The following is a 27,480-nucleotide window of genomic DNA, read 5'->3' on the forward strand; positions in this document are numbered from 1 at the left end:
AATGTTTTTTATACCTTTGTCCCTTGTATTTTGATCTTCAAAGATGGCTAGCTAAAACCGACGTGTTTTGATTGTGTATCCTCTGCTCTGAGAGTATTACTATACAAAGGAATGAAATGAGATACAATGTGCACTGGAGCTGTATACCTAATACTTTGCTTATAGAAAGTTCCTGTGTATGTCTAGTGTTGGTTCAGGTTTGCAAGAATATTTACTTCCACTACTCACTGTCTTGTTTTCTTGAATCAGTAGGCAGCCACGTGAGAGCTGAATAATTGATTAAAATCAGTTTCATATTGGTGTTTAAGATGTAATAGAGAGTGTCTGCCTTAGAAGGAGAGCAACAAAGCTGGTGAAAGGGCTGGAAGAAATGTCCTATTAGGAGCAGCTAAAGACTTTGGGTTTGTCAAGTTTGGAGAAACAGAGGCTGAGGGGTGACCTCACTGCTCTCTACAGCTTCCTGAGGAGGGGAAGTGGAGAGGGAGGTGCTGGTCTCTTCTCCCTGGTATCCAGTGGCAGTACACATGGGAATGGTTCAAAGCTGCGCCAGGGGAGGTTTAAACTGGACATTAGGAAGCATTTCTTCACCGAGAGGGTGGTCAAACACTGGAACAGGCTTACTGGAGAGGTAGTCGACCAAAGCCTGGTTTACGAGGCATTTGGACAATGTCCTTAACAACATGCTTTAACTTTTGGTCAGCCCTGAACTGGTCAGGCAGTTGGACTAGACAATCACTGTAGGTCCCTTCCAACTGAAAAATGCTATTCTATTCTAGAATCACTTTAAGAACAAACTGAAACCACAAAAGATGTCAAAGGACCTTCTGACTGTTGATGCCCAAACAAAGCCAGTCTTGGGAGACACCCGAAGCTAAAGAAACTCAAGTCTAGTACTCAGACATCAATCATGAAGATACACAGCTCTGCCCCTGTGCTACAGATTGAAACACCTTTCTGTCTTTCATCCATTGTATTCATTTTATCTACGAAAAATTAATCCACATAAGCTTTTTGTGGCCTACCTGACAGCAATACAAGACTTACTGTTGTGAAAGAGTAAATCTACCAAAAAAAGAGAGTAAAATCATATCCAGGTGTACTGAGAACCTGCTGGTTGGGACCCTGCAGTTGTTTAGAGAAACATGTGCTCCCTAAAGGACATAAAGCACAGATTTGTTTTCTGATGGAAGTGTCTCACTTTTGAAACTATTTTCCCCAAATTAACTTTCTTCTCAGTTTTCCTTCTGTTATCCTTCACACAAGGTGTGAGAATGGCTTTTCATATGGAATATTTTTTTGCTGTTCAATGTTAAGCAAAGAAATATTTTTGCCAAAAAAAACATTATATGCAAGTAGCCTTCTAATCTCTTAATTTTGATTGTTTCTTCATTACCTTACAAGATATATATTTCTTCTCTCTTTAGGATATCTCTTGTCAGATTTAAGGCTTATTTAAAATGAAAAGAAAGCTGAAGCAATTTTCTTTATTCCGTTTCAGTCTCCTAAGGCCTATTTCCCCCTGGTGAGCTCATAGCAACAGGGGGGTTTAAGGGAATTCAGCTTTCTGCAAATTAATGTCTCACATCATGAAAATTCAGGACTTTTTTTTTCTATATCTTGAAAAAGTAATACAGTGAGTGCGAGTATTATTTCTTGCCAGCGGGTGGAAGATGAATGATTTTGTCACAGTTTTACTGCTTGATGAGCAGTGTCCTGAGGGTCAGGCTTAAGTCTGTGTCACTATGCTGCTCATTACTCTTGAGCTAAATAAGGGCTGATTGGATCTAAATTGCCTAGCACATGGGCCGCAGATGAGCTCAGTGAGTAGGGGATGACCTGCTATTCAGGTTGGGAGTAACCCCGGTGTGCAAATGCTGCATTAGAACACCGTGGGAGAATGAGAGGCTACCGACCGCTGCCAGCAAAAGAAATCGAAATGTAAAAACTCTTTGATGCTGCAATGTTAGAATTTGAAATGTAGGAAGTGACAGGTTGATGGTACTTATCAGCTTTGGCTGGATTAGAGAACAGTGTCATCTTGCTTATATAATGACAGAAGAATGAAGCTAGCTCCCAACTACTTTGCGGTGCAGAGCTGCTGCTGTCAGAGTCGATGCTGCCTCCTACTGACAGTCTGCGCAGAAGGATGGAGAAAGCGGATGGATAGCTGGCTTGGGAAGACGTTCTCAGGCTCTCTAGCATACCGAAGTGCACTCTGTGCCTCTGCCCATCTATTCCCCTATGTTTCTCTTCTCGTCTCGTCTCTTAGTAGAGAATCGCAAACCTGATTGATAAAATAGTGAGTGTACATTTTGGGACGAGCAAGCCACTGCCATCTTCAAGAATGGTTAGACGAGTCATCTACATGCACTGAACTATACATGTGTGTCTCTGCTTCACACAAAATGCTTCCCTTTGTACTCTTCTCTCCATTACTAGCCCCTGTGAAAGGAGGTGATCTCTGGAGAGGAGAATTAATTTGTGCCTGCGTGTTTTAAAGAAAGTTGACCTTTAAAGGGGAGAAAAAAAAGATCTGAATGAACTTGAAGGAGAATCCTTATGCTAACTGAACACATGAATATACTTATCTTAATGGAGGAAAACAAAAAGCAAGCAAATCACCTGCCAGATGCTGGTCACAACACAGATTGTAGTAGTTTGTGCAGTTCTTTAAAACTCAGTTCAGTGGTTCAGTAGAACAAGCTTTTGGGGTTTGTTCCCCCCATCGCTGGTGCTTTGAAAACTGAGAAATAGGTACAATGATGATAAATAGCCACTTGCTTCTTTTTTTCCGAATTGGTTTCAGATTCTGTTACTGACAGCTGTAAACTACCAGCATCAGCTTCTTTTATTACTAACTTATGGGACTACGTCATCAGCAGATGCAGTTTGGTGCTTTTATGAAACCAATGACTAAATGAAGAGAAGGGATGAATCTAAATACATTCTCTGGTTTCTGTTTACTGTTTTCTATTTTTCTGTTTTCTGGGTATACACCATTTGACTTTTCTTCCACTGGGATGCTTTTACTCATGATGAAATTTCTTCTGGGACATAAAACAACTTCCAGTTTAATTGTTTCTGGGTATTGTAATAAAAAAGGAAGAGAAAAGAAAACAGGAGCCTTACAACTACAAACAGTTTTACTGTAAAATGGTGTGCGTCTATGAGAATGAGAGAGAAAATTTTCATAAAGAATGTAATTAGTGTGAGGTTTTGGTGTTACTTGTATTACCTTAGTATTATCTATGCTTAATGGCATCACTTCAGATCACTGAAAATGAGGAACTGTTTAGCACAACTAGTTGTAATAGATGAAAATGAGTTACAGAGTTTGTCTGAGTTTGTATGTGGACAAAAAATATAGGGTATTTCTCTGTGTTCAAATAGAAAGCAGAACCAGAATTTAAAATTACGTCAGTATTTTGAAAAACAGATCATCAGCAAGAGGAAATAGTGAAGGCTAAGTACTGAAATTAGGAAGGAGAGATGCTAATACAACATATGGAATGCTTGGTGTGGCAGCCGTACTGCCAAAGTATGGGGAGGTAGTATGCACGTTAAGGTGAGAGAAACAAAGGGGATCTCCACATCTGGGGTTGGTTAAAGGGAGGTAGCTACCATAGCTGTTACCCCACCTGTCTGTCCTGCCCTTGCTTGTAGACTTTGCCCACTCAGCACAGGTGGCTGCAAAGTCCAGTATTTTGTCCCTACACTAGCACAGTTTCAGCCTGGTGTGAGGAGGAAAACCAAAATTGTTTGTGAATGATAGTTCAAATGGATTCTCTGGTACCTTAAAAAGGGAGTGGGGGATTTTCACCTCTATATACATGGATATTGATTTACATGCATTTCTAAGACCATAGCGGCCGTAAGAAAATTTGAAATTTGATTGAAATCTGTCTGTTGGCTAACTTTTAACAGTGACTTTCTCTCAGGCACACAGCCTGTATGATATTAGGAAGCAGGACTTAATGTGACTCTGCTTAAGAAAAAATAAATAAATTTAAATATAATTGTGGGGTGTGTTAATAAAACTTCTACAGGTGAGACAAGCTGCTTATTCTGTCTTTAGCTGCAGGTCTGTATGCAGATCTGGACATGTCAGTTTACAAAACATTTATGAATAAACTGAAAATTGGAGAGAGTTACAGAAGTGAATGATGAGAGTACGAAGTTTGTAGAAATTTGACAGAACTGATTTTAGCTAGGAAAGGTTGAGGGGAGACATGCTAGAAGTTATCCAGTATGTAAAAGGACATTGCAAAGAAGACAAGTTGTCTGTTGTTCTCCATGCCAGTGAAGAAGGAATTGTCTTAATTGGGGCAGAAGTTTTTAGAGTGGTTATTTAGAGTAGGCTGCAAATGTCAACACTCTGGCAGACTGCAAGAGAGAGTTATGGTATTGAATTTCATTTTTTTACTTTTTAGACAATGCATTACACAAACATTTGCCAGAGGGTAGTCTTTTTAAGCTTACCAGACTGCTGAGATGAACTCCCTAAACGACTCTCGAGATGGTACCCAGCACTTCACTGATGTTTCTGTGATTTGATATTAAGGAGCGCTCGATGTGGTGATTAGTAAGGATGCTTCCTAAACAGTATTCTGTGCTTTTCCTTACAGAACAAAAACTCAGTGAAATCAGAAGGTAAAGAAACTGTAATCTGCCATAAAATTTAACTTTGGAAATCTGTCATTCATTTTGATTTGTAGTATCCACACTCTTTTTAATTTCCCCTTTCTATTAGGGAGGAAAAGGTTGAACCTGTTCAGTGGTTTTGTATCCTACTAGTTCTTGGACTTTCTGGGGTGGGAGTGTGAGGGTGGCTGGTACTGTGTGTGCAGCACAGTGGCTCTGCTGAAGAGGGGTTTCGGTGGTTTTGTGTTCAAGTCTTGAAATCTGTATAGAAAACTACTTTGAAAATGCTTTTTTAGACGTTTTCTAAAGAAAGCCAATTGATAGAGGGCATGTATGTGTGCGTTGTCAAGTTTTATTTGGCTTGGAGCAAGACCAAGTGCCATTAATTGCCAATGCCTAAATGCTCCAGCTTACTTTCCAGTGGTACTAAACCAGGGACAGTGAAAATGTGCCTAATGTGAAATGAGCCTGAAATAGCATGCCACCCTATTCTCCCTAAAAACAAAATGGAAAGAGTAGAGCATACTCTGCAACGTGTACATCGTGTATCATCTTGTGGGGGTACCTTCCTGACGTTGTTATTGGGAGGAGCAAGAAGAGAAAGGTGAAAAGAGTTTGTGGTTTACTTAGTTCTCTGATAAGCTGAAGGTCTATTTTCTCCTCTTTTTCACAACCAGAAGGCCCTGTTTATCTCTAATCGGGGTTAATTAAAGCCTTAGGGCAATGCTGAGACCCTGCCAATGGCTGGAAGGTACAGACATAATCAAGGCTGCAGCCCCTCACTGTAGGGAACGGAGAGGTAACTGGGGGCTTGTCGCAGGCTCTGATAATACAGCTGTGATAATTCGTCCTGAAAATACATGAGTGAACTTTTTTTTGTCAAATAGTTCTGTTCATTTATTAATTTCTAGCTGTTATCAAAGAGTGGTATGAAGTCTCTGGTTTAATGTGTGTGCTTGCGAATCCATGTTAAGAAACAGAAACCTTCTGGTTCTCTATATGGTAATGCACGGACTACACAGGCAGCCACGGCAGCCATTATGCACGCCGCAGGAGCGTTCGCTGCAGCCGGGGATGTGTGTCATCTTTTATTGAGGGGCAGGAGAAGGGAGGAACAGGAAAGTACATGTGTGCTTGCCAGGACAATGAGGTTTTCTTTTACTGCTTTTTGCAGTCTTGTTTTCCTTACAAAAAGTCAATCGTGAGAATAAAAGGAAGTATTTTCACTGGCATTCTTTGTTTTCCTGGACAGGAAAAAATTGATTAGTTATTGGCGATGTGCATTTAAAAATACCTCAGTAAGTGTTCCAGGTATCTGCCTAAAATATTTTAAAGCTGGTAAAGATTTGCTCCCAGGGAATTCCTCCGATTCACACCACACCTATATATTCAAGGGTATTCTACAACGGCTTGATTTGGGGAGGAAATGGTGTGTGTGTCCGTGTTCAGTGTGTTATATTTACGTGGAGTTTTGTATTAGGTGCAAAGATGACATCAGAAAGTAAAGGACTGTGATCATCTGTTAAATAGTAATTAACTATAGCACAGCCATGATTATCCAAATGTCATAGGGAGAGTGAATATATTCAGGCAATCAAGGGATTTTACAATGTAATTATTAGACATTGGGGAGACATGACCCTGTTTAGTGTAACAGGGAGCTATGGTTAGGATGTTAGGATAATCAAACTTTTACTGTTTTATTATTCTGGGACCCTAGGCTTTGCAAGAAAATGTGTGCGTGTGCTTAGAAAAAAGAAATCCCAAACATATGAAAATATAAGCCTAAAAGTGAATCTTGAGGTTATGCTTGCATTACCTTGCTGTACTGAATTACTGCTATGATTATAAGTGTTGAGAAATCACTTACATTGTCTGTAAATCATTCCCATTTTACATCATAGTGAAAATTCAATACATCTTGATTTTGAGTATTTTGTAAAGGTATCTATTTTCCTAAGACATCAAAAATGACTATTTTTTTCCAAGTCAAACTCAAAAATTGAAGGTGTTTTTTCCTGCAGCCAAGAAACCTTTGTTGTTTTCTTTCGAGAAGGAAAACCTTTGATATGTATACAGTCTGAGCATTACGACAGAAAATACAGTTGATGCAGTCCCCCTTGAGCTTCATTGTCTTCTCCAAGTTTAGAACATGAGGACATAAAACAGAATTTCATTTCATTAGAGTTCATTGTGAAAGGGTTTCCACTGCACTGCTGTGATACTGAACCTCTGGAATTTCTAATAACTCAACCTGCCCTCTGGAAGATTTGAAGATTAAGTATAGCATTGCTACTGTCTCTTACTGAAAGTTTTTCTCTCGCTCTTTTTTCCTTGTCTCTATTCTCCACCCCCCACCCCACCCCCGCCCTTGAAACAGAGTAATTTCTGAAAACTCTTCAGCAATCCTATCTCCATGTAAATTAATACTGTAAATTGTGCTGCTAGGGAGGGTGGAGGGGAGTAGTAAGAGTGGGTGGGGGGAGAGAAGAATTAAAATCATTCCGATAAATGGTTTAATTTATGCCTCAGCAGTTAAGCATGCTCCTGGTTAACAGAAATACCCTTCAGCTACACAGGATTTGGGAGGGTTGGAGGGCACTCATTTGCACATAAATAGCCATTAACTGATAAATTCCCAGAGGTCTCCTGTTGCATGCTAGTGGTTCTGACCTACTTAGCTAGCTTAAATTTGTTTTACAGAATTATTATAATTCCATCCTTGGTACTTAAACTTTGTGATTAATGCATGCCTCACAATACAATTAAAGTATAATTACACAGTTTTACAGTTTGCTATCATGGTGTTATTATTATTACAAAGGGCTGGATTTTGCAAATATTAGAAGAATTAGGGTTCTGATACCCATCACTTTGCTGTTATTAAGTGATTATAATGGTTAAATGGGACCCCTTTATGTCTGAAGAATGAAGTGGAGAGAGGGGAATCATTAACTAACACATCAGATGGTTTCTAAGTGATTGAGGAAGCGATGTGTGGTGGGGTTTTTACACATCTGTAGATGATAGGTGCAAATACCTTTTGTTCATCTTTGCCAGCTGCCTATGTCATGCTCTAGCACATCTGTGCTTTAGTGCTTAAAAAAAGTTTCATACTAAACATCTCATCTCTGTAATCTGTTAAAAATCATTTGCATGTGTTAAACATCTGATTTTATTATACTTCATTGAAGCTTTTTATTACAGGGACAGGTTTTATTCGTGCCCTTATTAAAAACATTAACAGATACAGAGGTCCAATAGATCTGTATAATGTAGGATGTGCGTGCAAAGATGATACAGATCTTGTGGTCTGTAAACTCAGAGCAGTTCTCTATGAGGGATCCTCTGTCTTTTCGGTTTGTGTGCATGAATGTATTGTATATTTATACTGGCTGCAAATAGCAGTAAGTCACAAACGCTGCTATTTTTACCTTAATTCTAAGGGTTACCTGGCCTCCCCTATTTTTCTCGCCAAACTTAGTTCTGTGGCTACTGTTCATTCTTCAAGGAGTGATCCAAGAATCACTGACACTACTTGTACATGACCCAAAAATCACTGCTGTACTGCATAATTATTATTACATTCTTTTTTTTTTTTTCCCAATACAACTGCACCAGAAAACTTAGGTCCTTCATTAACAATTAATACAATTAGCAAATCAGAGGACTGAAAAATATTTTTAATAGTATTTCCCTATTCCAATGTAAGTTACAAATCTAATTTTACTTTCTTTATCTGTGAATATGTGTTATATTGCAGACTTCACTGGTGGGAAACAGAGTGGTTGACACATTTTTCTGAATTACTTTTCTGTTCTTCTAAAGCTCTTAAGGTTATGCTATAAAATGTTTTAGCTGTAATTGCACAGTGGAAACTCCAAATGGTGTACAGAAATTGAATGTTGCACCCTCAAGTCTTATTTGATCCAGCATCTTGGATTTCATTTTTGCTTAGTTTAAAAAGACCTGTTACTTTTGTGCTTTTCTGGTTTTGTTTTGTTTTTGTTTTTGTTTAAGTTGTGCTATTCGTTTCTTAATTAATGAAAATATTTCTTCTTTTTAATTCCAGAGAACACGAAAAGTAAAAGGCAAATAGAAATCTTTTTCTTAGAATGACTCCTTTCACATCTGTAATTTTAGTCTGTATTTATGCTACTACAATGATATAATCTCTACTTTCGCTATTATCATTTGCTGTCGTTGAGCTCAGAAAACATTGGTCATTATTACTGATGCATGGAAGTATGCGAGCAGGTAGCCAGTAATTATGCTTGGAAGAATTTATTATATTTCAGTGCTTCCTACTTGAATATTCGTGAATTGGTTTTATTTCCAGTCTTTAAAAAAAATACTGCATTGAAGTGATTTAAATCATTTTCATGTGGCACAGCAAAAATGCAAAGGAACATTACCAGAAAGAAATGGTCAGCAATAACAACTGTTTTGCAAAGTTGGCTTGCAACAACTACCACACTGTGTGGAGAAAACAGTTATCCTGTAATAATAAGACTAATGAATTCAGAAATCCATTGATTGAACTGGCTCTGGGTAGATTATGTGCAGGCTTGCTTCGAGGAGAGGAATTTATGAAATGTTTGCTGCATCTAGCAAGCACTGCTGCTATAATACAGCTGCCTCCTCAGTGGTTTGCTTTGATCCTGTGGAATGAAAGGACAGGAGGATCAGCTCAGGTCTAAATGAGATTACAGCTGGTTCGGCAGCTTATCTGGTCTAATGCCAACTAGTGTGGCTTTGCACGTCCTAAGGGGTTTACAACAGAAACTGTTTATTGAGTATCATCGGTTTACTCAACACAAGCAGGCTAATCCTTCCCAGCCTCAGCATGTTGTAGGATTGTGCATGAGCCAAACCAAAAGCTGGTGTAGCCAGGGCCTCCAGAGCCCTTTGTCTCGCTTCATATTGATTTTTTACCTGTGTTAAAGACAGTAAAAAATAAAACCAATAACCAGCCCTATTGTGAGCAAAAGGTTAATCTGACCTAAAATCTTACAAAAGCATCTTTTAACCCTAGAAGGGATGGCAGCCTTTCTCTGACTTTTCACTCAAGGGATTTTCTAGTTTAAGATTTTGAAGAGCAAAATAGGAAAAACAGCTTAAACATTTAACTCTGTGTGTCTTGCAAGGTCTCTGAATTCTTTCAGCAGCTGCATAGAAAATTTTAACCATTATTAACATTGTGTCATCTATCTGTGGTAGGTGATACTGTGTAGCAAGGACATGACATGCTGAACATAGGCAAAGTAGTAGGAGCTGGTAGGTGTCCCAAGGCTCATGCTGGTTTTTCACTGTAGTGGTTTTTATGTAAAAACATGAGAAAATGCCTTTATCAGCTGCTTTCAAAAAAAAAAAAATTATGAACTAGGTGAGTGGAGTGCATCTTAAGGAATTCAAAAAGTACCAAAGAGGCCCATAGAAGCAGAATGTTTTAAAAAATTATGTGTTGCAAGTTTTGAAACAACATCCCTTTCTGTTTTGATATGAAATACAATGGAATATTAGATATAATAATATTTTATTGAGCATGCTTCCTGTCTGAGGTGAGTCTTTTTTGGAAGACATTGCAGCATGTGTCAGATTATTATAAATCAAATGTTTTTTATAGTATAGAGAAAGAGTAGATTGAACTCTAGGAAGCCTTGCGGAGTAGTAGCGATACATCTGCACTGAAAAGAAACAAAGTAAGTTATTGAATCTGCATTGTTGGAATTATGTAGAAATTGATTAGATACCTGTATTTGTATACTGTGCATATTATTGGGAGTAATTAAATCAGTTCTGCTGTGATGCGAGGAAGAGAATTTGATGACATACGTGTCATTGACTGCATGTGGCAGACTGAAACTAGGAACTGTTTTGAGGACTGTTGAATACTATCTAAAAGAAAAGACGGTAGTAACTTGAGGAATTATGAATGGCTGTTCTCTGTTTACTTCACCTAATTGGAATAAATGTGTATTTTAAGCTATATGTAAGTAAAGAGGTTACCATGGATACCATGGAGGCATTATGAGTGTTGTGTGGGTAAATTGCTAAAAATGATGTCTAAGACAAATGCAAACTTTACTAATACTTAAGCCTAATGGACAAGATGTGTACAAGTTTAAAATGTAGTATTTATCCAATCACTTGTATTTTATCAAATCTGGTCTTAAAGCAATAGGTTGCTCTCATGTAGTATTACACTTTTAGCACATTTGGAGATAAAAGCTATTGTTGGTGATTGCTTAAAGTCTCTTTTTTCAATCATCTGAACAGTGCAAATCAAAGCATTTTGTCAGACTGTGAGAAGTTTCGCCTGGATAATGCTTTGCACACACGCAGGTCACCAAATAAATTATGTGCACGGTTTTACAGCAGAGCTGGTGCTGGAAGTTAAATGGATGCCCAGTGGTAGAACTCGTAAAACATTTTCCTGTTAACATGACCAGGCAGGATTGACATTGTTGATGGTAGCTTTGATCTAATAAACTATCAGCTCTAACAGTGATTTTTACTGTGTTTCAGAGGGGATGATGATAAAAGTTTAGCAAACCTACCATTCTTCCTGGATGACAGAAAATTAGCTCTACTGTCTCTATTACCAAATGTTGGGAACAATGTTAGTAGGGGATGTTTGGTACCCAAAGTAATCTCCGTCAGTAAAAAGATGTATTACACGAACAGCATCCTTTAACACAACAGATACTCCATAAAGAACAAAATTGATTTTTTCAGGAAGGAAATGAAATACTTTGTTTTGGAATTTGGAAACAAGTTACTTCATTATCTTGAGTACAAATTTGCCTGCCTTCCAAAATCTGTTTTCTCTCTCGGAGAGAAAGATTTTCCTAAACCACTTACAGTATATGACTCCGAGCAGGTTGCTAGACAGTATCCATATGCATATAGTTTTTGATTTTCTGCAAAGGCAGCTAGAGGAGCTGGAGCAAGAGGGTTTCATTTTAAAAAAGAAAAACTTTATTTGAACTACAGTTCCTCTCTCTGTTACAGTCTTGTTTTAAATTAAGAGAAAACTTGAAGTATTTTCTCAGGCTTCCTACCTGAAAAATAAGAATGGCATGATAATAACAAAGTGTTACAGATGTAATGGTAAGACAGGTGTATTACTGGAAATTGTATTCAGAATGTCTGAAGAGGTAACTGTGGGTAGTAGTACTTCTAGTTTGTTTGTTTTCAGTATTTGGGCTTTATATTTTGATACTGTTCCTTTACCTCTCCTCAGGACTCTGTGTAGTTATCCTCAGAGTCCATTTCACATCTGCTGATCAGATCAGGAAATTTCAACTGAGATGACACCAACTCAACATTTGAATTTCTGCAGCCAGAATGGCTATTTTACCAGTTTCTCTCTGTCTTCTTGGTACTCGAGTCTGGGTGAGAACATGCTCAGTGAGAGAAACTGCATTTCTAAAGCTGTGCTAGATAAAGGAAAACATTTGAGAGATGTGGTGAAGTTGACCTCAGTGAATTTGTTTCAAGCAATTTGCCAAACTTTGATTTTTTCATAGTGTGGTTAAGAAGAATTTTAATGATCTTTACATGGCCATAAATTTATCATCAAATCTCTCAAATTGTAAGCTTTTCCAAAGTGATCTGTACGCTTTTGATCTGTTTGAATGAAACACCGTGAGCTTAAACAGAGATCCACTTTAGTACAGTATGTGAGTGTTCCCCAGTGTGAGGAGTCCGTCAGCACTGGGAGTCCATTAAACTACTGGGCTCTGAACTATAAGAAATTGTCTGTTTAAGGTCAACCTGTTAAGCTTTAAATTTTTTTTTTTTTTAGATATCTTTACTGTGTGAAAAATTACTTTTTAAAAAGTGTAAACAATAGCTTACAGAAGATATAAACCTGTCCCATCATTATAATTCTCTGTCAACTGGTGTTATCCTGATCTCAGAGTCCCACGGAAGAGCTAAAGACAGGATTTTGGAAATGATTGTACTTAAAAATGGGTTTCACTACTGGCCTTTCAGAACCAGGTGATTGGCATTCGAGTCACACTGTGTAGTTATCCTTTCTCGTGGAATTTTTTTGTGAACAAAAGACAGTAGGGAATTGGTAAAAAAGGCTTAGCTTGTAAAAATTCAGAAGATTTGTCTGGGTCATTGTGTAGCTATAGACAGCTATACTTCATTGCTCTCCTGGTGTTCTATAAGAATGTGTTTCAAGTAAATTATTTTGTATAAGTAAGCAGCACAAGAAAAACATTGAAATACTGATTTAAGTCGAGTAGAGGATGGACTTAATATCACCTACATGATTAGGGGTCTGGAGCACATGCCCTGTGAGGGGAAGCAGAGAAAACTGAGTTTGTTCATCCTTAGGAAAAGAAGGCTTGGATGAGAGGTGGCAGGGAGAAGGCATTTTACTGTTTTGTATGACAATCGAATGGGGGGGGGGTTATAGATAAGATGGAGTCAGACCCTTCACAGAGGTATATCGTGGTAGGAAGCAATGGACTGAGATTGTGATGAAGGAAGTTTTTATTAGATATAAGGATTACATTTTCACAGGATAGTCAAACTTTGGAACAAGTTTCTAAGTCAGTTTTTAAAATTTCCCTCCTTAGGGTTATTCAGGACTGGCCTTGCTTTGAGCAGAGTTGGACCAGGTGACCTCTAGAGGTCCCTTTCAATTTAGATTTTTCTATGACTCTAGCTCTTAACAAAAAAAACCACAAAACAAAACAAACAAAAAACCCCAACCCCCCTTCTCCAAAAAAACCAAAACCACAAACAAAAACCAAACAGAAATCCTGTTTAACACACAGTTTCTAGAAAGTGACAAATTTTACAAGCTTTGCTCTAACAGAAGAGTTCTCTGGAAGATACCCATTTGCAATCTGCAGTTTGTCTCTGTATTAGTAACATGACTGAAATCAGAAGCACTCATTTTTTCAATTCAGCATTTCTACTTTATTTCAATTTCTGAGATAAACTGGCATTCTGATTCTCACTATAAATTATATTTTCACGTATGATTCATTTTATGATGACATGGAAGGTTTCCATATACCTTCATCAAGGTTTTGAGCCAGCAATGTGCCCTTCTCGCAAAGAAGGCTGATGTTATCCTGGGCTGTATTAGGCAGAGCATTGCCAGCAGGTGGAGGGAGGTGATCCTTTCCCTCTGCTCAGCACTGGTGAGGCCACACCTGGAGTACTGTGTCCAGTGCTAGGCTCCCCAGTACAAGAGAGATATGGAGCTATTGGAGAGAGTCCAGTGAAGGACCATAAAGATGATTATGGGACTGGAGCATCTCTCCCTTGAGGAAAGGCTGGGAGAGCTGGGACTGTTCAGCCTGGAGCAGAGAAGGCTCAGGGGGATCTTATCAAGGTACAGAAATATCTGAAGGGAGGGTGCAAAAAGGACAGAGCCAGGCTCTTTTCAGTGGTGCCCAGTGACAGGACCAGAGGCAATGGGCACAAACTGAAACACAGGAGGCTCCCTCTGCCCATCGGGAAACACTTTTTCACTGTGAGGGTGACCAAGCACTGGCACAGGTTGCCCAGAGAGGTTGTGGAGTCTCCATCCTTGGAAATACTCAAAAGCTGTCTGGATATGGTCCTGGGCAACTGGCTTTAGGTCACCCTGCTTGAGCAGTGGCATTTGACAAGATGACCTCCAGAGGTCCCTTCCAACCTCAACCATTCTGTGATTCTCTGATTTCTCAGTAAGAATGGAGAATGTGGGTTTTGTACTGAACAGTATGTATTCAAGGCAGGACTGTTGTATATAATACCAGGATATTGTTTAATGTGTGGTGTCTTTCTAGAACTTTGCAAGCAAAGAGCTCAGTCAGAAGGCCTTGACAGGGTTGAGTGGATCTTGCTTTTGAATATTTTGAAGAAAGGTGGTCTTTAACAGGGAGCAGATGGTGCTAAGTCAGCTTATTTGCTGGGACCCTTGAGTCTCTGTAATTCCATTCTGCTTTGATGGCAAGAAGGAAGAGCTGTAATGGGAAGGTTGTTAAAAATGATCTTGTATACTGGCAGTGATTTGTTGTTTCCAGCTAAAAAACATACCAGCTAATACTATCTGTTCCCTACATGACAGATACTAGCATTTATGTTCCTAGTAGGCTATGAACTTGAATAAAGATCATCTGAAGTGATCTAGACTTCCTGTTCTTTCAAATATAAAATACTTTGGAAACCAAAGTTATTCTCATATTTAAAAATGAAATTGTGTCCCTATAATTTAAAGTTACAGAAATGTAATTAGATTTCTCAGTAGTTTTCTAACAAATCTTTTATACAAAAGATGACCCCTGTTTAAAACAAGTGAACAAAACCCTCAAAACCAAAGGGTGAAGTGTCTCTCAGTCAGGGCTGATCAAAGAGCTCCCAATGACTCCTGCAAGGAACCCTCCCCATCAATGGTGGGTAAGTGTGTCTTGTGTTTTCCTTTTAAACTCTCATCATGTGAGGTGCCGTGCCTGCAGACCGTGCCCTCATGACTGAATGGCTGCCTCTGGTAAAGAACATATTTCAATCGTGTGATGAACATACTTTGAATCATACGGTGGGGAAGACTTAGCTTTTATGGATCAGGTTATGTGGCTCACAGCTCACTAGCAGTTCTGAGAGGACCCTTGCAAAACAATGCATTAGAGGCTGAGACACGTTTACTGTTCTGAAGTTTTGCATGTGGTATAGGAATTTATTGGGGAATTTTGTTTTACTTGGATCAAAACTACTTGTAATGTCAGTCTGTTACAAAGATTGCTATTCAAAATAAGGCTTTTAAGAGTTGAAATGGAGCTATTTTAAGTGCTGTGAAATGACAATGATTTAGAAATATTAAGTTTGGTTTAGGTGAGTTTTTTGTATGTATGTGAACTAAAAAGGGGAAAACAACAGCTTAGGATAGTATGAATTTCAAATGTACCCTGTCCATTTTTTCCTTTATTTTTCTCTATTTGTTCTTTCAGAGGATTAAAAAAATTCTGAATCTGACCTATGCTGAAAGTCTGCTTTGGCAAACTAAATGTCTTTTTAAGTGTTTGCTTTTTCTGTGTTGTTTCTTGAAAGAACTGAGCACTGACTTACCTGTTCAAAGCAACAAGATGACTCCCAGTGCCTTGAACAGTGCAGAACCTAGCATAGAGTGCTTGGCTGAGATCTGTGAATGGCTCAGCCCTGCTGCTGAAGTGAGTACCTGGACTGACTTTTCTGGGACTTGAGATTTTGGGACAGCAGAGGATCACTTTGTGTGTGTGTGTGCACGTGCGTGTTCCGGTTTATCTTTGCATTAAAGACACGAAGACAACTGCGACCTTAGCATATGCCTGTATAGTACAGGGGAGAAGCTAACTTGGCCAAATACCAGTGAAGGTAATGAAGGAAAATTGCAGTTGGGCTCCAATTAGCTGTCACTGTTCCACAAGCTGAAATGTGGACTAGTTGCACTGAATTAACGCAGGTTATGTTGTCTTTGCTGCTCTTGCAACCTTATCTTAGTTAAATGTGGTTAGGAAAAGACAACAGCTCTCTGGCACAAATTTGCTAGGGTGGCTGAGGCAGATGTAATATTCCCTCCCAGCAGACCTAGCCAAAGCAGGCTAGAGCTTTGTTGCTTGCATTTAAATTATGGTCATAACAACTTGTCTTTTCGCTGATGTAGTTAAAGCCTTTGAGAAGGGTTAAGGAGAAGAAAGTGCTAACTAATATTCTGCAGCTCTGAATGTTTGGCTTTTCTGTAAAACCTTTGTGTTTTAAGGTTGTGTGTCTGTTCTTGTTAATATCTTTACTTTGTCTCTGAGTGTAGTAAAGATGTTGGGGATTTCTTGTTCTTCCTGTATATTTTAAAAGTATTACTGAGCATACACAACATGCTGTCACAGTGAACACAGCGTTCTCTATTACTGTGCTTAGCTATAGAGAGGATTATATTAAACTCGGTAACCTTGCTGAAGCCCCTTTGTACATTGCTGCTCTATTGATAATCTTCACATGATTCAACTGGAGTTGAAAACCTTTTATTCACAGTATTAACACTTTCCATCCCAGTGAAGATGAGAATCTTTGATATCAGGAGATGAGCGCTTTGATTATGCAGATAATTTTTTAAGTTTTTTTTATTAGTGTGGTCCTGCAGATGTTGCCTTGGACATTTCTTCACCTGGGCATATACAGGAGATACTCATCAAGCCTAACCATTCAAAAATGGGTAAAACAATTTATTGATGAGTAAATTAGCGGTTAACTAAGGGACTGTTATGCTATTTGATTGCTTACAAAATAGTGAATGCTTTAGGAAAATATTTGTGTTCTAAAAGAAATCCACAATAACATTTCAGAGTAGTTAAGAAAAACATTTCCTAGTGTTCCGCATCTAAAAATAAACAGTATCACCTACGTATCAGTAGATTGAAGGAGCAATATAAGATGTGTTGACATTTTATATCTGTAATGAATGCAGACCTATTAATGAACAGCTTTCCTCTAAAATCTAAAGTTAAATGCATAGAAAATCATTGGAACTTACTTCCCCATCTTCAATATTGCACATTGTAGAATCACAATTTTGGTGACACTTGCTTTGCCTCACTTTTAAAGTAAAGCGAATCCAGCCAGTAAAGAAGAATTTCAAGCTTGATTTCCTTTTTCTTGTCCATGATTTTTTTTTTTATGCTAGTTCTTTTCCAAATACTTGCTGTTTCTTGTAATTTAATAAGAAGTGTTTCAGGTAGACTGCTGGCCCATTTCTCCATATGTTTAAGACCTTCATCAAGCAACCGGTGGAAAATTCTTCCAAGTGTTTATATGACAGCTTTCACTTGCATCTCATGATTATGGCATCTCTTTGGCCTAGATCATTGCAAGTCTCACTGCATCCACAGTCGTCTGGGAAAGTCAGAAGGACAGGACAAGCTGATCATAAAACGTTCCAGGTCTCTCTTCTGCCATATAATGCATGGGGGAAAGGTCGCTGCAGGAAGAATGTGATGAAAGAAGTAGTGGTATAATAGAGGAGGGAGAGCTTGCTGTGCTTGGAGGTCACTTCATTTCTGGTTTTGTTTTTTTTTTTTTTTCTTTCTGAGTTAAACTTTTCAGCAGTTGCTGTCTGTCCATTTTCCTATTTGAAGGATTTCCACATTTCCTCCCCAATTCCATGAGTTTTAAAATAGACTTTTTTTTATCCCCTTGTCTCTGTCAAATCTGTTGGTGGTATTTTGGGAACTTTTACTGCTCTCCAGTAAAGGGCGGGAATGTTCAGGCTAGTACTGCTTTGGCCTTCCAGTGCAACTTTTGCCTTCCAGTAGAAAAAAGTGAAGGAGTATATGCAAATTACACCTAGATACTGATTCGTCTTTGTCACTCCTATATGATACTTCCTTCTAAAAGTCCAGAAGATGAACTCCCAAAGAATGAATATATTTAAAGTTTCAAGGGATGGCCATGTTCAGAGATGCTGCAGCTTGACAAACTAACATTTCTTACTTTGAATCCTTGGTTTGAAAACTTTGAAGTGAATTAGGTCTTGGTTGCTTTTGCCAGTTTTAGTGATTCCTTGATTGGGAAAATGGATCAAGCAATGAGGTGTAACATAAGATATATGATTATATATCATAACATATTTTTGTTTCCATATTGCTGTGGAAAAGACGACTGTCTTAAAACCTGAGACTTCCAGTTCACTTTTTTCTACATGGTGTTTGTAATGTTACATTTAAATCTAAAGAATTTATTGAAGAACATAGATCTACCAAATTCCTCTGCATTAGTTTCAGACAAAGAGCCACATTTCTTGAATCATATTTCTCTAATGAAGTAGCTGCCAAGCTATGTATTACAGCATCTGTTGTTTGGGAAAAAAAAAAAATGTTAGGAACATTGACTTAAAATTTGAATAGTGTATTTGAAAAGTGTTTTCCACTTTTGCTTATTATGGGGTCAGTTGCAATGGTTATGTTTTGGGGTTTTTTTGTTGTTTTGGGTTTTTTTTTTTTAATATAACCTTAAACTTGGAAAGCTTTATAAAGAGTGTTGGTTTTGGTTTACTTTCTATTTTATGTCAAAATGTAATGAAATCAAATGCTTTTAATTGTGCAGTTGATAGACTTACTTGTAGAAGATACGTAAATCAAACAAACAAAAAAAACCCAAATAGAAATAATCAAAAATATAATTGCTTTGAGAATATTAAAAAATCGTAAGAGCCGGATTCCCTAACTGTTGAGAGTATAATTATTTAATTACTGAGAACTTGCATCATCTGTACTAATGCACACTCTGGTAATGTGAGAAAATATTGCTGCTGCTCTACTTGCATTATAACATTTAAAAGGATCTGTCACATTTTCCCCTCTCTTTCCTATGTTTTAGTGACTATCCCAAGTAATGTCTGAGAAATGAAACTTGGCTTTAGTCTTCAAATCACTAAAAGGAAAAAAGTAGTTGTTTAAAGTGGTTAACTGTTCTTAAAATATTTTTATCTTCAGAGAGCGTTATGTAATTTCCTGAATAGGTTTGGTAATGAGTAAGGATCATTTAGTTTAAGGTATTTTCTGTTGATATTATTTCACTTGGGAAGGTGAACCTGAGCGAAATTGCAACATGTGATTTGAATGCCCATGGGCTGCCCTTTGTTGGTTTGATTGGGGGAGATTATCTGGATTTCTAATATACTTTAATTACTCTGCTTATATAAATTGTCAAATTAGAAGCTTCTTAACTGTTGAGTATGTTCTGTCAATGATCCACTACCAATAGGAATATACTAGGCTCTTCCATTGAGATTTGAAGATTTATACCATCAACGAAAGGATTGGAATGGCTCTGTTTAAACCTACTGTATCTTCAGTAGGAAAGAGTATGTGATCAGCTTCTACTCAGGCAGCGATTCATGTGTGGTAAATTGAAAGGATCTGTAGCCTTTTTTATTTCATTAATAGACATTTTTTCAATTAGGGGAACATAAAGCAAAATATGTTTTAGGATGTTTAGGAGCAATGTTTTCCTGATGTGCATCTGGAAAAAAAACAGAAAACAGTATGGTTAAAATTCTTGGGTGGAGGAAGGTGGAGCATCTTTTAGCAATGATTAGCTAAGGTTTTACAGGGAAGTGCTCCTAATTGAAATGCTGCCCTAATGTCTGTGTGTGTCTCTTACAGCCTAAGCTAGATGCCCTGGTATTTTTATTTATCTCTCTACATATATATATATATCTACACACACACATATATAAACAAGTCCTTTAAAATTATGGTCTGAAGCACCTCAGTCCTAGAGTGTTATAGTGATTTAGGCCTCTCTTGACCTTTTACTCCTGGGCGCTAGGACTGCCTGCCTGCCAGCTCCATTCAGATGAGCTAGGAGGATACCAGAACTTGGAAGACTCCTGCTCTCAGATGGTGTAGGGGTCTTCCAAGATACAATGGTCTGATGGCCTACAGTAACAGATCCAGCTGAGCAGTCACTAGGTTGGCACATACAGCATGCATGTCTTATAAAACAAACCGCTTTTGCCTCGTATGTCGGACTTGGTCTACTGCTAGCCTACAGAAAATATGAAGTGAAGGATTGAATCCACTGTGTGTCTGGTGGGTCCAGAGACATCTGATTCAATGTGATGAAGAACAGAAATCTGTATGCTTGGAACCATTGTAGAATCCTACTGCTGAAGATGCATACTTAAACATATTTGTTTTGGGTGTTTTTTGTTTTGTTTTGTGGTTTTGGGTTTTTTTCCTTAAATAACAGCCAACAGATTGTCTGAACAATTAAATATCTGTTACCAAGTGGTTATTATGTAATACAGGGAGGGAAGAGTGCCATGGGCTCCAGTCCTTGTTCTGGGATTTTGCATTTTTATCCAGTGACTGACTTAATGTAAAACTCACAATCCAAGAGCAGAGCCTGATCCCAAAACCAGTTTATCAAAACTGGGCCTAGGTGCCCTCCACCCTGAGGCTGTGACTCATTGGTTGTTATATATAAAAAAAGTTATTCCAGGTTTTAAAATGAAGGTAGCTACTCCTGCACTTTGTGCAGCCTGCTTTTCTTGGTGTGAGTTAGCCATGATCAGCTTTCTGGGCCCCAGTAGATTGAGATTGTGGGTTAGATGCTTAGCTGAAGGCATTTGCGTAGCTGAATTGCAGGCACCTAGGGGACTTCCCAGTCAAAAGAGGGTGATCTGACTAAGTGAGCAGTTTGGCAATTAAGATTCAGGGGTCTGAGATCTGTTTGTGCCCTGTTTTTTAACCATTGCATCCTTTTATCCCTTCGGATTTCATCCAACATCTAAGACATGTCACTGTGTATGCTTCATGTTGTTGTGCCTGATGAAGGCATGATGTAACACTGACATGTATGATGTGCAAGTCTGTGCTATAAAAAACTTAAGGACAAATGGATGAATTAAAGCGTTTGATATAAATCCTGGATGTCAGAGTTATGAAAAGCATCCCTCTTCCCTTGTTACCCTTCAACACACCAATCAGTGATCATCATACACATACATAACGCATATTATTTGGACATCCTTTTTGCAGTAAACATTTAAACATGCAGTTTATTATAGATTATTGAAGCAAATTAAACTGAAGGAAGAACACTGAAACATGATTTAATAAATACTGATCCGATGGGAGCATGTTAATGTTTGATAATATTGTATCATAATTTTTCCAGTTCTGTCTGTACAGTCAGCAGTACAGTTCTGTGGTGGTGGTGATGCTATCATTGTGGCTTACGCAGTGCTGACACTTTCATTATAAACCGTGGGATTTTTTTCAAATGTTTCTTTTAATGGATGGGAAAAATGATTTTTGGCCTTAAGTTTCTCATGTTGCTTTTCTTTCTGAAATCTGTTTTTTAATTCCATGAAGGTGGGTTAAATTTCTGTGCTCCTCCAGGGTTTTTTTTTTGAGTTACCTCAAAGAGTGAAAAGCTCTCTCAAATATGTAGAAGCTTTATAGATATTTTGTATATTACAGATATGGAAACAACTTAAGTTGAGAGAATCTGATTTGAGGTGGAATTACTTCCTCTGTCTGGTTACTAATGCAGTCATACCAGTCTCAATATACTGGGTGCTATTTAAAGGGATATAAAAAAACAAATTGTGTCCCAAAGAGCTTAGAAACAGATTTAAAAGAGAACTTTGTTGTTTGAATCACACTTGGGTAGAATTTAGTCACCTTCCTTCATGCACGTTTCACAGAAACAGCCTGAATATGGGAGTGTCTGAAAGTGTGTGGGTGACTCCATTTTAACCACTGAAAGTCCCTAAGTACCTAAACTTCTGTGCCCAGAGACTCTAAGGCTGTTTTCACAGGCTTTAGCAGTTTAGCATCCAGCGGAGGCACTTTGAGGCCATAAACCATATGTTTTGGCACTTAAAATTATTGTAAGCATGCTGTCAGTGCACCTACTAAACATGCTGATAACCAAGAGTTCCGTGCAAAGCTCTGCAACCCAGCCTACTTGCATTCAGAACTGTGGCTAAGAGAAAGAAGGTTCACCTCTTTACACGTTAGGTCAAGTGGTCACATCATTCACCAGTGATGAGGAAGCCGAAAGCCTTTACCATGAGTTGCCTGAAACCCACATCTACGACCTTCCACCAATCTCTAAGCATGGTTAATTTGGGCACTTTCTTCTTGGACAAGCAGGGCCATTGTGGAACCACTGTGCAGCTAGTGTGCCACTTCTATGGATCCAGATCCATTTCATTTTCATGAATCTGCATGTATAAGAGAGGAAGGATCATAGAGTTTGTTACTTGTACCTTGGCACAGCTCCATTATACCGCATGAAAGCAGACTTAAACCCAGATGCAACCATTTTGTCCTTGCCTTTGTGAATGCCAGTATTATAGTCCATACTTAAACTAGCTTTTCTTTTTTGAATGTTTTAAAAAATTCTGTATAAAAGTAATCAACTCACTCTAAAAATGTCTTCTCCTTCACACTATGTATTATATTTTATGGTAGTATAACAGGTTTTGAGTTCAGAATTGTACATGTATTTAGTGTAAACTGCATATTTGAAGCACAGACATAAAAATAAGTAAATGCTTATGAACAAATTACTAAGTAGAAGTTGAACAGCGAGTTTGTCAACATGGAGTTGGTATCTGTATGGATCAATGAAATAAGTGCTATAGTTGCAATTTTCTATAACTATCATGTAACTAAATAGCATGATAATCAACTAGTTGAATACCCATACTGGATTATTTTCAAAGGCATATGGAGGGCAGGCAAGGATCTTTTTCAGCTTTATCTTGGATAGGACTAGTTACTGGAAATGTGTGTAGCATCTGCTGAAACCTTGCTTCCAGTTCTGGTCACCGTAAGAAGCAACAATTCTGGTGGAATGAAAGGAAGAAATGAGTAGAGGTATGAAAGAAGTACTGATGTTTTATGGCATTTGAAGAGAGTGAAATTGGATGAGTAATTTTGAACTAAATTCTGAAATGCTGCTTGATAAATATTGTTTGGTCACTGAAGCTGAGTGTACTGCTGTCTAGCAGAGATCTCAGAGTTTTGCACCTGTAGCAGTAGCACAAATTTTGAGCGTATCACTGCAGTGAGATTTATACAACCGCAGAAAATATGACTGGATAGATTTCTACAGGAAAGTCCAATGTTTTGCCTTATAATAGTGCTTATAATTTCTTTGTATTGGCAAGTAATAGGGGAAGGGAAGCTGAAACACCTTTCCATATGAAGTGGAGTAGTGTCAACATTGGCACTTTTATTTTGGATTTTATTTTAATGCCATCTTTATTGTGTAACTTGTTGATAATCTTTTCAGCAGAAACAAATATGCTTCTCATTGTATTAATGTGGCTTTTGGTTTTTGGGAGACCTTAAGATGATACTTTATTGTTATGCACATTTCCGAGTAGCTGACATCACCTCTGTGTCTGGGGTGTGTTGAGAGAACGTAAAGCTCTTCTGTCTTCTTCACTGAAATCAAAACTCTCAATTTATTGTTCCCTGCATCAGCTAATCTCCATATCTCTTCAGTTCTTTATGCTGAAATCTTCATAGCTACCCCATAGCTGAAGAAGCCTCAGCACTTCTGTTGCTGTTACCACCTCTATGGCAGCATTAAAATAGGACCAAGGCACAGTGCATTTGCTGCCAAAATATCAAAATGAGAAAGTATGTTGATAATCTTAAAGTGATGCAAAAAGAGGGAGAATCTTTGGAAGGGAAATCTCCAAGTTCAAGTATTATTAGAGTCTATTGATCTGCAGAGAGCACAAAGCCCCTATTACCTGTCTTTGAATCTGAGTGTGATGATGCTTTATTTCATTTTACTTGGCCTGACTTTTCCTTGAAAGAACTGATGTTAGTAGTTGAAATTCTAAGCATCAAAGCCATTTATCATTTTAGAAATACTCATACATCTCTACCCAATCTCCCTTGGCTCTTGGTCCTTGCAGGTGTTGTTTTTTAATTATTTATTTGTTTCAACATCAAAAGGTCATTCAGGTCCTTTAAAAAGACTTTGCTGAGCTTAATCTTGACTGTACTGGGCAGCTGAGTTCTTGGGTACTATGCTTGGCCTGACATGGTCTGGGAGCAGAGGAACTGGAAGTACCGTCTGTGAAGAAACCAGTGCCTGTATTTGTAGTCTGGGTGGCCCTGAGGGTGGCAGTATGTGTCCCTGGCAATGCTGATAGGAGGAGAGAGGTCTTCTCTCATGTTGAGGCGTTCTGAACCCTTGTATATCAAATTAAATGGCATGGGTTTAAGTCTGGGTGCCAATATGCAGCCCGTGCAGATTATGGACTAGTAGTGACTTGAGTTTCCATTATATAGGCAGGTGTCTGCATTTTACATGTTTTACTTTTCCAGCTTGACCTAAAGTTTCACTCCATTTTAGTAATCCAGGCTTGCAAAGGCATGGTTTATGTTTGCAAAAGCATGGTGCGTGATGACAATATCTGCATCCAGATAAATGGCTGCAATTCCTTACCCAGGTGTAGGATGCAGAAGATAATCCCGCATACTACTGCTGTTCCTGTACATCCAGCACAATCCGCATTCAGGTAGCACAAACATTCCCTTCTTTTATTAACTCAGGGTTTATTCGATCTGATGGCAAAATGAAAAAACACACCTCTTTTCACAGAAATAGGAAATCCACAATTTAACACAAGTAAAAACCACACCAAGTTATTACCATTGTAATGACGCAACTGGTGGTTCCAGAGCTCTTAACACAATGGAAAACCAATTGTATATGGTTTCAGAAATGGAGTGGTTTGATGGTATGCTTGTCTAGTGTTAGAAAAATGTAGAAGCCTGAACAAAAAGTAAAATTGTATTTATCCATATTTTTATGGAATTAAAAAAATTTGCTTGTTGGGAGAAGTAGCTGGCTACATCAGCTGCAGCATATATTGATGCCCCATCAATTCTAAGCATTTACCTTATTGCAAGCATTTGTGTATGTTACTATGAATAAACATAAATACTGATTTGTACGTGTTGCCCTTCCACTGACACAGAGATATATTACCTTACTTTGGAAGTCTGTACACCCTTCTACTTTGCATACATGGCTGAAGGAGATGCAAGGGACCCTTCTTTGGAGAGGCAATTTAGAGGAGAGAAAAAGGTCTTGTGCAATTTTACAGTGTAGTCTGGATGTAAGTAGGGCAGAATTTGGTCCTGGAAGTTTTGTTTTCTGCACTGTGAGGCATTGTGCTTTCCTTTCTTAACAAAATAAACCAAAAAAAGCCCTTTATGTTTTTACGGTTAAACTTTTTTTTTTTTTTTGTAATGGGCAAAAATATGTTTTTAACCCTGCTTTTACTTTTTCATTGTTTGTTCTCTAGACCTCACTATTTCTGCACCCTTTTCTTTGTCCTTTTTTAATAAGGGATACTCCCAAAGAAGTATTGCTTGACTTTTATTCTAATCTCACTTCTATTTCAATTCATGTTGACTTGGAGAATATGCCTTATAAATAGGAATACCAACTGACATACTGAATATAATCCTCAGTTTCTAAGCATTGATTGTTTTCACAGCATCCTTAAAGGGTAAGCTTACTATCCAAATATCATGGCTGGGAAACTGAGGCTAACAAAGGCTGTATGATTTATGTGAAGCCACACAGGGAATAAATGTTGGGTTTAGAATTCCTGGCTTCTGTTCCTGTGTTTGGACTCACACTGTCTCTCAAAGAAATACTTGATTCCTCCTAATATTATGTACCCTTCCATGTCTGTTAAATGTAGCCATTTGAAAAGTAGCTGGTACTCAATTCTCTTTCTGTCTGTCCTATTGAAACTAATGGATGCCTGCAGGCAGGCATAAGGTATCGTTACCTTTGACAGCCAGTATGGTTTATGTTTTAAATTATGTGTTAGGCAGAATTTTTGGATACTAATTTGATATAATGAGATGCGCTTCTAATATCAACCCTAGTATGGGAAGGCCTTGCAGCCAGGCTACTCTTTATTTAAAATTATTCCATTTCAGATGTCCTAATGAGTGCTGTGAGTTGTGTAATTCTTTCATAATTTTCCCACATTCCCAGAAGGGGAACTAGGGGCTGGAGTTTTTTCTATTTTTGTTTTGGTTTATTTCAAATTAGAGTGAGCACAGAATAAAGATCTAGGGGAAGAGTTTTGTGAAACACTTGCTATTGTGAGAATGGCAATTAAGAAAAAAGATATTATAGTCTACAAATGTTAGTGTTAAGGCAAGTCTCGATGCTTCCGCTGTTTGCCATTATCTTACAAATATCTTGACTCTGACTTTACAGTGCTGTTTATAGAATTTAATAAAGCAAATGTAATAATGCTGCCTGTGCTTTAATGCACAATCTCAATTGAGTTGACCAGAAGATAAATAGGAACAGGAATGATAGTGCGTTCCCACAGATTGTTTTTAATAAGCATGTTATTTAGTTGATCAGCCCAGTGCAGTAATGCCTCCTATCCTGCTCTACCAGACAAATTTATTAATGCTTCCTCTCCTCCCCATTTCTCTGAGAACATTGATTCCCTGCAGACATATCTCTATTAAACCTCTAGAAAGTCACAACTTCCAAATTAGATTAAGTAGCAGGAAGAAAATTGAGTGCGTTATTGAATTCATGCCACATTGTCTCAGGAAGAGATGGGAGTTATGTGTAGTGGTAACTTTTGTCCTTACTGTACTAACAAAGCTGTGGGCATTGCTGTCAAACCTAATTGTCTGCAGCGCATCAGGATAAAATGAATCTTTTCTCTTATCAAAACTCGTACCTAGTGAGCTTTTACAAATGAGAAATAGGTTTCAGAAGGAAGCTTTACAATTGATCAAAATCATTTGCCATTATTTGCTGTACACAACTCTATCCTAAAAACCCTACTGACAAAAATTTTAAAAAAGCATCTGGCTTTGCATTGTAAGCAGACTTGCTTGTCATGCTAGCAGTTGCAAAATGCAGGTAGTCATTTTAAAGCTGCCTATTTCTCATTTTGATCTGACATATTAAAAAGCATATAATTAATGGTTGACATTAGTAATTAACATTAACTTTATGGTGCTTAATATGCCATCAATCATCCATCAAATAACTGGTATGCATAAATGTCTTTGCATAAAGGTTTTAATTGTGCAAAATGATCCTTCAGTTCTCAGGCTCTACGGTTTAAAGTGGTTGTAAATGCGTTTTTAAAAGATGTGAATTCTTCATTTATTGAACGTAAACATTGTTTTTGTTTCTCCTTAGGAGTGTGCACAAACATGTAAGCCAGGGACTTCAACTAGGGAACACGGCCCCAGACGCACAGCTTCCATTAGTGGCTAAAGAGCACCACCTTGCTGTCGCCAGTGCTCTCTGGAGAAA

General features: G+C 38.1%; 1 protein-coding gene across 1 annotated transcript in view; it reads left to right on the forward strand.

Moving 5' to 3' along the window:
* The window catches only part of MMS22L (MMS22-like, DNA repair protein), a gene marked incomplete at its 5' end in the record, with an annotated part of 100,249 nt that overhangs the window by 38,322 nt on the left and 34,447 nt on the right, over positions 1 to 27,480 (forward strand). The window contains 1 exon segment of the mRNA XM_009577076.1: positions 27,364 to 27,480. This exon segment is cut by the window's right edge and continues 24 nt beyond it. Within this exon segment, the coding sequence (XP_009575371.1) occupies positions 27,364 to 27,480 (117 nt within the window).

Source organism: Fulmarus glacialis, unplaced genomic scaffold, assembly GCF_000690835.1.
Source record: "Fulmarus glacialis isolate BGI_N327 unplaced genomic scaffold, ASM69083v1 scaffold14624, whole genome shotgun sequence".
In the NCBI taxonomy this organism is placed as follows: Eukaryota; Metazoa; Chordata; class Aves; order Procellariiformes; family Procellariidae; genus Fulmarus; species Fulmarus glacialis.